Consider the following 12,560-nt stretch of genomic DNA (forward strand, 5'->3'; position numbering starts at 1 on the left):
AGGATTTGAACCAGCTGTTGGTAGTTCAGCGACCTCTATAATTCATTAAATGTATTAATAATTCATCATCATGGATATTTGCTTGATGGAAATTAATGATGGATGAATGGATGAAGATTTGTTGATTGGAGTCTTTGTTGGCTGGTTGGTGGTTGATTGATTGATTGATTGATTGAGTGATTGATTGATTGATTGATTGATTGATTGATTTGTGTAGGATTGTTGACCCAAGGGTTTCTACGGGGTGGAGTGGGTAGTTTCCTGAAAGGAGGAGGATCTGCTGTTAGCCCTGAGGTCAGGGTTGGAGTAGCATACTCCTTCGTATTCTGCTTCAGGTAAGGAGTATTCTTGGGGATATATTATTTATCTTTTATGAACTGGTAACAGCTTTCAGGAAATATATTGTGAAATGATAACAGCGCAGGGAACTTTTAAGTGTGCATTAGTATACAATAATAGTTTACACTGTACAAAGAACTATATCATACAATGGTATTGCCCATGGGCATCAAAATTAGTGTGTACTAGAAGGTATGCTTTATGGTGTTATGCTGAAGGTGGTCTGGGATAGATACTCTAGTTCTGGGCACCCTTCATGTCAAATACAATTATTATATTTAGATGTTTGGGACAGAGTTGGGTGGAGAAAAATCTATCAGTTATTATAACACAGGTAATTTTTTTTCCCTTATCTACTTCACTAGAAACTTTAGCTCATTCTGGTTCTTATTTTCTACTGTATAACTGTCAGACTGCTTGTAATAAGAAACATTTATGCCTACTACAATAGAAACTATTGCTTATTCTGGTTCTCATTTTCTACTGTGTAACTGTAATACTGCTTGTAATAAGAAACATTTATGCCTACTATAATAGAAACTTTAGCTCATTCTGGTTCTCATTTTCTACTGTGTAACTGTAATACTGCTTGTAATAAGAAACATTTATGCCTACTACAATAGAAACTATTGCTTATTCTGGTTCTCATTTTCCAGTGTAAAACTGTAAGATTGCTTGTAATAAGAAACATTTATGCCTACTACAATAGAAACTATTGCTTAATCTGGTTCTCATTTTCCAGTGTTAAACTTGTTTGTTCCCATCTTAGGCTATGGTAGGGTATACTTGTACCTGCCTCCTGGTGTTACCTCATCTTCTGATGGCCAGGGGAAGGGGGGTTAAAGTGCGCTCACCTGATGGCAGTCTGGGTTCTCCAACACANGGGGGGGGGGGGGCTTTCAGATCTGCTCCCTGATACTCCAGAATAAGATACATTCACCCCACGCACTGTGAATTGTTCATTGCAAGATAAAAAGTCACTTAAAAACATGATTAAAAATCCCTTTTAATGTCAAGGTGTCTGAGCTTGTATCCAGTCCAAAGTCAGGAAGTACTCACACTGAACTTGTGTGTGCACGAAATTCAGTTTCTTTCATTCTTTCCTCAGTGCTTGGAAGAATGCTCAGGTAAGGGGAAGTTTGAAAAGTCATAAAATATTTAAAAGTAATTTTTTTCCTGCTTAACTTTTGATTCACTGTAACTATGTCAAATGTCCCTGACAATGACCAATATCAGCATCTATGATCATGCTTTTGGCTATGACTAACTAAGGCTTAATGACCACAACTAAAACTTTGACATTGTAGAAGCCTTGCCATTGATCCATAATTCTGAACAGGATTAAGGTCATGATCAATGAACGTTTAAGTCACAACACCATTGACCATTGGTACATGGCAATGGCTAAATTTCTATAACCATAACCGTTTCCATGTCCATGTTAAAGTTTATGACCACATCCATAACCATTAACAATAACCATGTCCATGACCCAACCAAACCTATGTCAATGATTGTAACCCCAATGTCTAGGGAGAAAGCCCAGCTGAGTGCGTGTAAGGAACTGGTTTCCTCTCTACTCCGCAGCATAAGTTGTACTACTGCAGACCAGGGTAAATAAATGGAAAGTAGAATACTGTTAGAGGAGCACCTCTCACCTGGCGGCGGTCTGGGGGGGTCCATTTCGGGGTCCTTTACAGATCCCTTTCTGAATACTTAATACTTAACTTTTATGCGACCTTCCATTTATTCAAGTTGCATGTGCGATTCACAAAACAGTACTCTTAAAAGTTGTGTCTGGAAATTTTAAACATTTTATAACTTTTAAAGCACAAAAAACTAGCATATCTGTTAAATTACTGATCAATAAAAAATGTCAAGAGTACCTTTGTTAGGGAACAACCTTTGTAACTACCTTTGTAACTACCTTTGTAACTACCTTTGTAACTCAAACATGGCTCCTTTAAATGGCGTGACACTTGAAATTTAAAATTTCAAAAAAATAAAAATAAAAAATGTCAAGAGTACCTTTGTTAGGTAACTACCTTTGTAACTACCTTTGTAACTCAAACATGGCTCCTTTAAATGGCGTGACACTTGAGATTTCAAATTTCAAAAAAAAAATAGTTTGAAATTGTATACATGCAACTGTGAACACTAAGGTTTATAGTTTGATATCCGGTTTATAGTTTGATATCCGGTTTATAGTTTGATATCCAAATTATGATTTAATATCCGGTTTATATTTTGATATTCGGTTTATAGTTTGATATCTGGTTTATATTTTTATATCCGGTTTACATTTTTAAATCCGGTTTATATTTTTATATCCGGTTTACATTTTTAAATCCGGTTTATAGTTTGATATCCGGTTTATAGTTTGATATCCAGTTTATAGTTTGATATCCGGTTTATAGTTTGATATCCAGTTTATAGTTTGATATCCGGTTTATAGTTTGATATCCGGTTTATAGTTTGGTTACTTAAAGTGCTGATGTCTGGTGATTCACTTCTAATATACATGTTCAATACTATTGAATCAATAGTTAGAGCGGATTTAAACATAATAGATATATATTTTTACATAGCGCAAACTGCAAGTTTTAAATATAAATTGACACTGAACCCTTAAGGCTTACCCAAGGTACTAATGCAAGGAAAGTTATTTCAGAGGTGTACGCATTTTTTGTACTGCAGTGTACTGTCACAAAGTAATCTATGAAATATTCTGGTCTTAGGAAACTATTATGTGAATTTTCAAAATTATCAAAATTAAATGTTTTTATCCTCCTCAGATACAGACGAACACTGATGCATCTATTCTTGTTTACAAATTCCGCCCAGAGAGAACTGGTTTCAATATGTATGCAGAGTTTACGCGACCGCAATTAACTTTCCTTGCATTAGTACCTTGGGCTCACTTAATATTTGTGATGTTATTTGTGGCCATGACTAAAACTTTCTTTGCATGCCCCTCCCTTCCCCATACAGTAGTGTTCAAAATGGTGCAAAATTAAAAATGATGACGTGAAAGGTTGGGAACTATTATGAATACACTTCTCTCTGATTCAAGTCTCAAGCTGATAGATACGGTCTTTAGCTGTCTTCTTTCTCCTAGTTCAGCTGTCAGGTATAGTTTTCAACTGTCTTCTTTCTCCTAGTTCAGCTGTCAGGTATAGTTTTCAACTGTCTTCTTTCTCCTAGTTCAGCTGTCAGGTATATTACTTAACTGTCTTCTTTCTCCTAGTTCAGCTGTCTGGTATAGTTTTCAACTGTTTTCTGTCTCCTAGTTCAGCTGTCTGGTATAGTTTTCAATTGTCTTCTTTCTCCTAGTTCAGCTGTCAGGTATAGTTTTCAACTGTCTTCTTTTTCCTAGTTCAGCTGTCAGGTATATTACTTAACTGTCTTCTTTCTCCTAGTTCAGCTGTCAGGTATAGTTTTCAATTGTCTTCTGTCTCCTAGTTCAGATGTCAGGTATAGTTTTCAATTGTCTTCTTTCTCCTAGTTCAGATGTCAAGTATAGTTTTCAATTGTCTTCTTTCTCCTAGTTCAGATGTCAGGTATAGTTTTCAACTGTCTTCTTTCTCCTAGTTCAGCTATCAGGTATAGTTTTCAACTGTCTTCTTTCTCCTAGTTCAGCTGTCAGGTATAGTTTTCAACTGACTTCTTTCTCCTAGTTCAGATGTCAGGTATAGTTTTCAACTGTCTTCTTTCTCCTAGTTCAGCTGTTAGGTATAGTTTTCAACTTTCTATTTTCTCCTAGTTCATCTGTCAGGTATAGTTTTCAACTGTCTTCTTTCTCCAAGTTCAGCTGTCAGGTATAGTTTTTAACTGTCTTCTTTCTCCTAGTTCAGCTGTCAGGTATAGTTTTCAATTGTCTTCTTTCTCCTAGTTCAGCTGTCAGGTATAGTTTTCAACTGTCTTCTTTCTCCTAGTTCAGCTGTCAGGTATAGACCCTGATCAAATGCTAATGTCGATGAGTTATATTGTCACACCTGTTTTTTTAGATGGAAACTTCAATTAAGCCATAACTTTTAGTGTTAAATAATATTTTCACCTGAAAGGTACTGTCGACCTTATATTTAAAACAATACAGGCCTGATTAACAACCTTACACCTTTGCCTTTTATTAGACTAACAATGAAGAAGATATTCTTGTTTTTCTACTTCATAAATCCACAACCACAGCAGAAATTTGTACATAGAAAACAAGAATATTTCCAGAATTTTTGTATTTATAAAAGAATTAAAAGTGACATTCTGACTCACTTTCTAAACAGAAGGAAGTTGAAATTACATAAACAGCTTATTAAAGAAGAAAAATGAGAAAAAAATTAAAATCGCTGAATGTGTTGAGATGAGGATATTTATTCAATCTTGATTATAAGTTTGGGGTTGAGCGCCAAATACAAGATCAAACTTTGATTGGTTTTGTTGTTCAGTGGATACAGTTGCGGATTAGCTGCACTTCTAGGTGAATTTAATACTTTAAGCTATTAGCTTGAGTCGTAAACCCTTAATCATACATTTTACTAATTCAATTCAGTATTTTTAGAGTCTGTTGGAAAACTTCTCTTGAGAGAAATAAATGAATAGAAATAGTAAATTACATTTTTCATAAATGTCTGAAAAAGCTTTACACTAAATGTTTAAAAAAATCACAGTCCAATATGATCCACTGATACCCAGGAAGACAAGGGTAAGTGGCCAGGATCTCAACCCTAGAGCTCAACATTGCATAGCCTGCAGAACATGATACTTTGACTCAGTGCTTAGGATCCATTTAATAATGATGCGGATCCGGATCCGGATCCTGGATCCGTACTGGAAAAAAAGAGATCCAGATCCAAATTCGGATCCGGATTTACTGAATTTTTTAACAAAAAAAATTTTCAAACTTTTTGTTTTATTTTTTCGCTTATTTTTCTCCTAAAACTTGATGAACCATTCAGAAATGAAGAAATTTTTATAATCTCTCTTTTTTCAAAAGTTCAGATTTGGGTTTTAGGAGTAAAGCCGTTTTATGGTTGATATTTTACCCTTTGGATCCGAATCCGTGGATCAGCATACTTTTGCGGATCCGGATCCAGGAAGCCAAAATCTTCCGGATCCGGATCCTAAGCACTGCTTTGACTGCAGGTTGAATGATAATAATGAGAATAAAAATGATTTCAGGTGCTGTGGTAAACACTCCTAATGGAGTTCCTCATACAAGAGGGAAAATCATCTTTAATTCCGGAGAGGAGCTTCTCAGGTAGTAATAGTTGTGGAAATGAAAGTTTGAATGCCTTATTTATTTAATTTAACTAAATTCCTGAGGGTATTTTTTTCCCAAATAACTCCCACCCTTTAGTACCTCCCCGTGTACGACAGGTCGGCAACCATGCCTGGGGATTTCTGTTAAATTTCACCTAGGGCATGTTCTGGATGTAAGCGACATAGCTGCAGGGATTCTGGGAACCTGCGTAAACCGTATCTTTTCATCTTGATATTTGTACATTTTGAGAAGAAAAAAATGTTGATATTTTGTCCTTGGTAGGGCTGGGCGTCAATCCTGGGGAATGATTGTTCTTTCACGGGAACAAACAAACGAAATAAACGATTTTATAAAGAAGTAACACGCCCAGACCTAGTCATGAGGATTTAAATCCATGAATTTACATATCCAGTAAAAATATTGTGCATCTAGTAGATCAGGATTAAGATCCTAACCACATTGCCTTCTGTGTCATTTTAAGAAACAGATTTCTTACATGCTGCATTTTTTTGTACCCATTTTTTTTGACAAAACATATCGTTTATTTTTAAGAATTATTACCAGGGGGAAAAAAATAAAAAATTCGATTTTTTCCACTTCCGGGATTTTTTTTCATATCCCAAGTTGTATGCAGAAATCATTTTCATAATAGAGGGGGAAATGATTTTTCAAGTAAATATACACCCCTGTATATTTCCAGATCTGCGTCCCAAAATAGTAGACTAAGCAAGGAGAGAACTAGAGCAGGATGGATTTTAATTGGAGCAATCATGAGCCTTGGATCATCAGTGGTTAAGGGACTTCTCCCAAGGTATCAATGTTGTACTACAGGGTGTCCCGCAAAAGATGAGACTGTAAAGACGACCTAAAACTCTTAAAACATGACGATCCCAAGGTTGAATTAAGTCTTCTACCTTGAATTTAGTATTTTATTATCTTATTTTTGGATTTAGCACAGAAAGAAATAAGTTTACAGTTGCAGGGAATCTTATTCGTTAATAAATAGACAGCAACAATTCCGTAACTGAAGTCTCATCCTTTGTGGGTAACTCTGTATATAAATAAATTGAACTGACCTAATTATCCACCTTTCCACCTAGTTACATACATTCATTCCTATTCACCAATCTAAAAACCTACCAACCTATCTACTTACTTACAACTTACTTACCTACCAACCTATTCACCAACCTATCTTCTTACCTTCTACTTACTTACTACTTACTTACTACTCACTTACAACTTACTTACCTACCAACCTATTTACCAACCTATCTACCAACCTATCTACTTACCTTCTACTTACTTACTACTTACTTACTACTTACTTACTACTTACTTACCTACCAACCTATCTACTTACTTACAACTTACTTACCTACCAACCTATCTACCAACCTATCTACTTACCTACTACTTACTTACTACTTACTTACTACTTACTTACAACTTACTTACCTACCAACCTATTCACCAACCTATCTACTTACCTACTACTTACTACTTACTTACAACTTACTTACCTACCAATCTATCTACCAACCTATCTACTTGCCAACTACTTACTTACTACTTACTTACAACTTACTTACCTACCAACCTATTCACCAACCTATCTACTTACCTACTACTTACTTACTACTTACTTACTACTTACTTACAACTTACTTACCTGCCAACCTATCTACCAACCTATCTGCTTACCTACTACTTACTTACTACTTACTTACCTACCAACTTATCTACTTACCTATCTACTTACCTATCTACTTACCTAGGTGCATGCTTCTGTGGAGAAATGCATTTCCAAGATCCCAGAAAGATCTTGAGAGCGAACAGGAATACACAGTTACAAATTAATTAATTGATTATTTATTACTTTTTATTTGTTTTATTTAGGTAACACAACGTCACAATTCAGAATGAGTGGGCTAAAAATATTGTTTATTTACGATAAATTTTCACTAACAACGGTCAGACTCCTATGCATTTGTAATTGCAGTTGCATAGAAGTCTGACTTCATAAGCTAAGTCATAATAAATCCTAGTGTTGTCACATTCTAGACAACATACTATACTAATCAATTTGTAATAATAAACAACTCTAGTGTTGTCACAGTCTAGACAACATACCATACTTATCAATTTGTAATAATAAACGATTCTAGTGTTGTCACATTCTAGGGGTTCCACATTTGGTTCCCTTCCAAATTTAACCTTAATTTGATTTCACTTTTCAATTTGTAACTTTGCACATCTAAGGCCCGAGGAGATGCGTTTACATGGTTGGTCAGTTTGGAAGCCCGTTCAGGTGCTCTAGCGTCAATGCATAGCTTTGTGGTCAGCTGCCCAGACCTACTTACAGAGGATATCCTTAGGTAATAGAATTAACATCAGTTTTGTATGGTAGAACAATAATGGTATTTTCTGACCTCTAACTGGCTCTTGAGACACTCTAATAACTTCCATATCACTTTTCATGAGTTTAAATACTAAAAAATCAATTGTGAAGTGAACTGCATCATGTAGAGTAGAGATCATACTTTTGAAACTTAAGATTATACTTTGAAACTTAGGATCATACTTTTGAAACTTAAAAGTAACTAAAGGTTTTTCTATATCTATTACATATAAGGGTTACATAACAAAATAATTTTCAAGTGATACTCAATCATTTTGCTTCATTTCAGTTGATGTTACTTTATTTAAAAAAGTTTTACCTGGTTTTATGTAATTTTTAGTCACTTACTATTGCAGTCACATTAAATACATTTAGTATATTTCGAAGGTCAGGGACGTCAACAGTTGTTGCATTGAATAATGAACTGTCTGGAAATAAAAATAAATCCGTTTTGGGCAGTCTGTCTGCGTAAGCCTCCTTCCTACGACAAAGAAGTCCACTTTGCAAATGGATACACTTCAGTAGAGAGGAGTGTCAACCCCTATATCATATAATGATGGGTTGTCTGCTAATGATAATATTTAATGATAATTGGTAAGATAATGTTGTTATTAAGGAGACTAGGTGTACCCCTGGAATAATGTTAATATTAAGGAGACTAGGTGTACCCCTGGAATAATGTTAATATTAAGGAGACTAGGTGTACCCCTGGAATAATGTTAATATTAAGGAGACTAGGTGTACCCCTGGAATAATGTTAATATTAAGGAGACTAGGTGTACCCCTGGAATAATGTTAATATTAAGGAGACTAGGTGTACCCCTGGAATAATGTTAATATTAAGGAGACTAGGTGTACCCCTGGAATAATGTTAATATTAAGGAGACTAGGTGTACCCCTGGAATAATGTTAATATTAAGGAGACTAGGTGTACCCCTGGAATAATGTTAATATTAAGGAGACTAGGTGTACCCCTGGAATAATGTTAATATTAAGGAGACTAGGTGTACCCCTGGAATAATGTTAATATTAAGGAGACTAGGTGTACCCCTGGAATAATGTTAATATTAAGGAGACTAGGTGTACCCCTGGAATAATGTTAATATTAAGGAGACTANGGTGTCTGATATCTGGATCAGTTAATTTTATAATAGAGGTGTCTGATATCTGGATCAGTTAATTTTATAATAGAGGTGTCTGATATCTGGATCAGGACCTGTTACCTATTCTTCAGAACAAACCCCTTAAAATGACATAATTATGGGATGTGTTAATAAAGATGTTCCTTTAAAGGGACTGTAAGAGAAATTTAAGGTGACCCTCCATGCAAAAATGACAATGTTATATTCACAATGGTACCCTTAAATCCTTTATCTGATCAATAATGTGAAAGGTTTGGTGTTTTTTTAGGTTTATAAGTGTTCCTGATCAGACAAAGCTTTTAAGGGTACCATTGTGAGTCTGACACTGACATCGTTGCATGGTGGGTCATTTAAAATTTTGCTTACAGTCCCTTAATCCCAGTCTTGTTAAAGGTCATTTTCTGCACAGCTGAGAGCTCCAGCTGCAACAGTTAGACTGAGGCTCCTAGAGGTAACTTTTCAGCCGCATTGTTTCGTACATTCCGTAAATTTATGTAATTTTACGGAATTTGCGAAATTTTAAGTTATTTTTCATTTTATACTACTATGCATCATTACATTCAGTATAATTTAGAACATAACCGGGAATTGAACCTTCAGAGCTGAAAACTTAAGAATGGGATATCTCCCGATCGGTTAATGAATATGGAGATTAATAACAAGAGAAGAACAAGCATTATTTAATCTGGTGAATATCCACCATTCTAAAGTTTTCAGCTCAGGCTGTTTAATGGAGTCTAAACCTTTCCCTAAAATTCTTGATTTGATTTGATTTGATTTGATTTGATTGGATTTGATTTGATATGATTTGATTTGATTTGATTTGATTTGATTTGATTTGATTTGATTTGATTTGATTTGATTTGATTTGATTTGATTTGATTTAGGTGATAAGTGTTCTTCCTACTTCCACGCTTGAGAGTTCATATACATCCCTTCTTCGTCTTCTAGTTGCAGAGATAACATTATCAGATTCATCTACAGTTCCTACATCTACATCCATCCTTCCTTCCCTTCTTACTCCAGGTACATTCATTCTTCCTTCCCTCCTTACTCCAGGTACATTCATTCTTCATTCCCTCCTTACTCCAGGTACATTCATTATTACTACAAGGTCGTAAAATAATGGATTGATTGATTTATAATTTTATTCCTATTTTATTCCTCCAGGAGACTCTGTGCTGCTAGGACTAGATGTAGAAGATGAACTAAATAAACTTATTGAAGATCAACTTGCACATTATAGTGCTGCAGGTACACGCCCTGTCAACAAGTAAAGTTGTTGGTGGAGCTCATTGAAAGGTTGACATTAGAAAGGTGATGGTCTGGGTGGGTCCATTTCGGAGCTTTTAACAGATTACAGTTCTTATTTTTTTAGTTTTTTTATTGAATTATTGACATTTTTTTTATTCTTATCCTTTTTTCGTTTTTTAATTATACTTAGACATTTCATCAGGTTTTTGTTCTTTTCCCTTAAACAAATCCTTTTTTATAAATACTAAATTCCTGTCTTTTATTTTAGGATCAGGAGCTCTCGAACATGATCCATGTTTCCTTTTCCGGTCACGTGATTCAGAAAACCTTCCACTTCCGCTAGGTATATTTTTTACTTAAACAAGTGGTGATAACTCATAAAATTTTCTACAGCCGACTTCTAACAAAGAAGAAATGAATCTGAACGTGTTGATAAACGAGGGATTGCTTAAAATGACTACAGACAGAATTTTAAGTTACACTTATATTTAAAGAGTAGCATGTTCAATTCACAACGGTTCTCTTTAAACTTTTGTTCCCGACTAGCAATATTTGTCTAGTTGATACTTAAGTTGCAAGAAAATCCTTGTGTGCAGTGAATGTTAGCAAAATACGGAAATATCTATCGTAGAATATCAGTTTAAGCTTAAAAGGGTTCCATTGTGAACCAGACATGCCATCACATAAGCGGAAGGGGCACTGGAAATTGTGTATACAGCCCATTTAACTAAGCCCCCGCTTGAACAGAATAAGTTGACCTCATTTCCTCCATTCCACTTTATGTACACTACACTGTACTCAACTGTATATTGTACAGTATTCTACTTTACATTGCACTGCAAAACTCTACTGTACAATTTACACTTTGTAATATACTCTACTATACTTAGGGTTGTTAATCGTTTTTGTAAATCGTTAAACGATCGTTTCGTTTTTTAAAACGATTTGCGACCGTTTTTTATACGATTGTTTTTAATAAACGAGTTTTTGAGAAAAATTTTTTTATTGACAATTATGTTAACGATGGTTCGTCGATAACGATCGTTAACGAAGGGTTGTCGTTAACGAAACGACGAATTTTATGAAAACGGTCGTTTTTGGAAAAAAATTACATGCTACTTTATTGAATGTCGTCTTACATGAAGTTTAACAGTTGTGTGGGAGTTAAAAATCCTTGATATTTTCTTAAAACCTACTCAATGATAAGTACGATGCCCTTCAGGTCAGTTTCCTCTCTTCGTTAACGATCGTTAACGAAGGGTCGTCGTTAACGATCGTTAACAAAACAACGAATTTTATAAAAACGATCGTTTTGAAAAACGATCGTTTTGAAAAACGATCGTTTTAAAAACGACCATTTTTAAAAAAACGAACTTTTTAAAAAACGATCGTTTTTAAAAACGATCGTTTCGTTTTCGATTTTTCGTCGTCGTTTTCATAACGAAACGATCGTTTTTCTGAAAAATGAAAACGTTAGCATCCCTAACTATACTCTGCATTGTAAAGGTTTGTAAATTAACACTGTGTGTATACTTTCAAATCCTTGAGTCCTGGTTTCTCATAAACCTATGAGTAGTAATGGCGAAACATTTTTATGAAACACGCCTGGAACCTGATGAGTTCTCAGAAATGGAGCTTCTCTGGATAGACCGCCTGGAACCTAGAGAGTTACCAGAAATGGAGTTGCTTCGGGTAGACCGCCTGGAACCTAGAGAGTTACCAGAAATGGAGGTGCTCTGGGCAGACAGCCTGGAACCTGATGAGTTCCCAGAAATGGAGCTGCTCTGGGTAGACCGCCTGGAACCTAGAGAGTTCCCAGAAATGGAGCTGCTCTGGGCAGACCGCCTGGAACCTGATGAGTTCCCAGAAATGGAGCTGCTCTGGGTAGACCGCCTGGAACCTAGAGAGTTCCCAAAATTGGAGCTGCTCTGGGCAGACCGCCTGGAACCTAGAGAGTTCCCAGAAATGAAGCTGCTCTGGGTAGACCGCCTGGAACCTAGAGAGTTCCCAGAAATGGAAAATTATTTTCCAAGAATTATATTTTTTTACGGGGTTTAGATTTTTTTAGTTTCTTTTAAATATTGACTCCATTGAAGTCAAAGGGACTGTAAGCGTAATTTCAAGTGACACTCAATGTAAAGATGATAATACCAGATGGATATAGATG

General features: G+C 35.4%; 1 protein-coding gene across 1 annotated transcript in view; it reads left to right on the top strand.

Annotated features, from left to right (window-relative positions):
• The window catches only part of LOC111716086 (HEAT repeat-containing protein 5B), a 45,461-nt gene that overhangs the window by 5,747 nt on the left and 27,154 nt on the right, over positions 1 to 12,560 (top strand). Inside the window, exons 8-24 of the mRNA XM_023491500.1 lie at positions 218 to 335; positions 622 to 673; positions 1,357 to 1,466; positions 1,873 to 1,952; positions 3,888 to 3,942; positions 4,782 to 4,813; positions 5,515 to 5,593; positions 6,297 to 6,407; positions 7,375 to 7,435; positions 7,859 to 7,974; positions 8,614 to 8,635; positions 9,291 to 9,295; positions 9,533 to 9,590; positions 10,027 to 10,165; positions 10,310 to 10,393; positions 10,662 to 10,736; positions 11,970 to 12,373. Of these exons, the coding sequence (XP_023347268.1) occupies positions 218 to 335; positions 622 to 673; positions 1,357 to 1,466; positions 1,873 to 1,952; positions 3,888 to 3,942; positions 4,782 to 4,813; positions 5,515 to 5,593; positions 6,297 to 6,407; positions 7,375 to 7,435; positions 7,859 to 7,974; positions 8,614 to 8,635; positions 9,291 to 9,295; positions 9,533 to 9,590; positions 10,027 to 10,165; positions 10,310 to 10,393; positions 10,662 to 10,736; positions 11,970 to 12,373 (1,601 nt within the window). The remainder of the gene's footprint in view (positions 1 to 217; positions 336 to 621; positions 674 to 1,356; positions 1,467 to 1,872; positions 1,953 to 3,887; positions 3,943 to 4,781; positions 4,814 to 5,514; positions 5,594 to 6,296; positions 6,408 to 7,374; positions 7,436 to 7,858; positions 7,975 to 8,613; positions 8,636 to 9,290; positions 9,296 to 9,532; positions 9,591 to 10,026; positions 10,166 to 10,309; positions 10,394 to 10,661; positions 10,737 to 11,969; positions 12,374 to 12,560) is intronic.

Source organism: Eurytemora carolleeae, unplaced genomic scaffold (assembly GCF_000591075.1).
Source record: "Eurytemora carolleeae unplaced genomic scaffold, Eaff_2.0 scaffold1368, whole genome shotgun sequence".
In the NCBI taxonomy this organism is placed as follows: Eukaryota; Metazoa; Arthropoda; class Copepoda; order Calanoida; family Temoridae; genus Eurytemora; species Eurytemora carolleeae.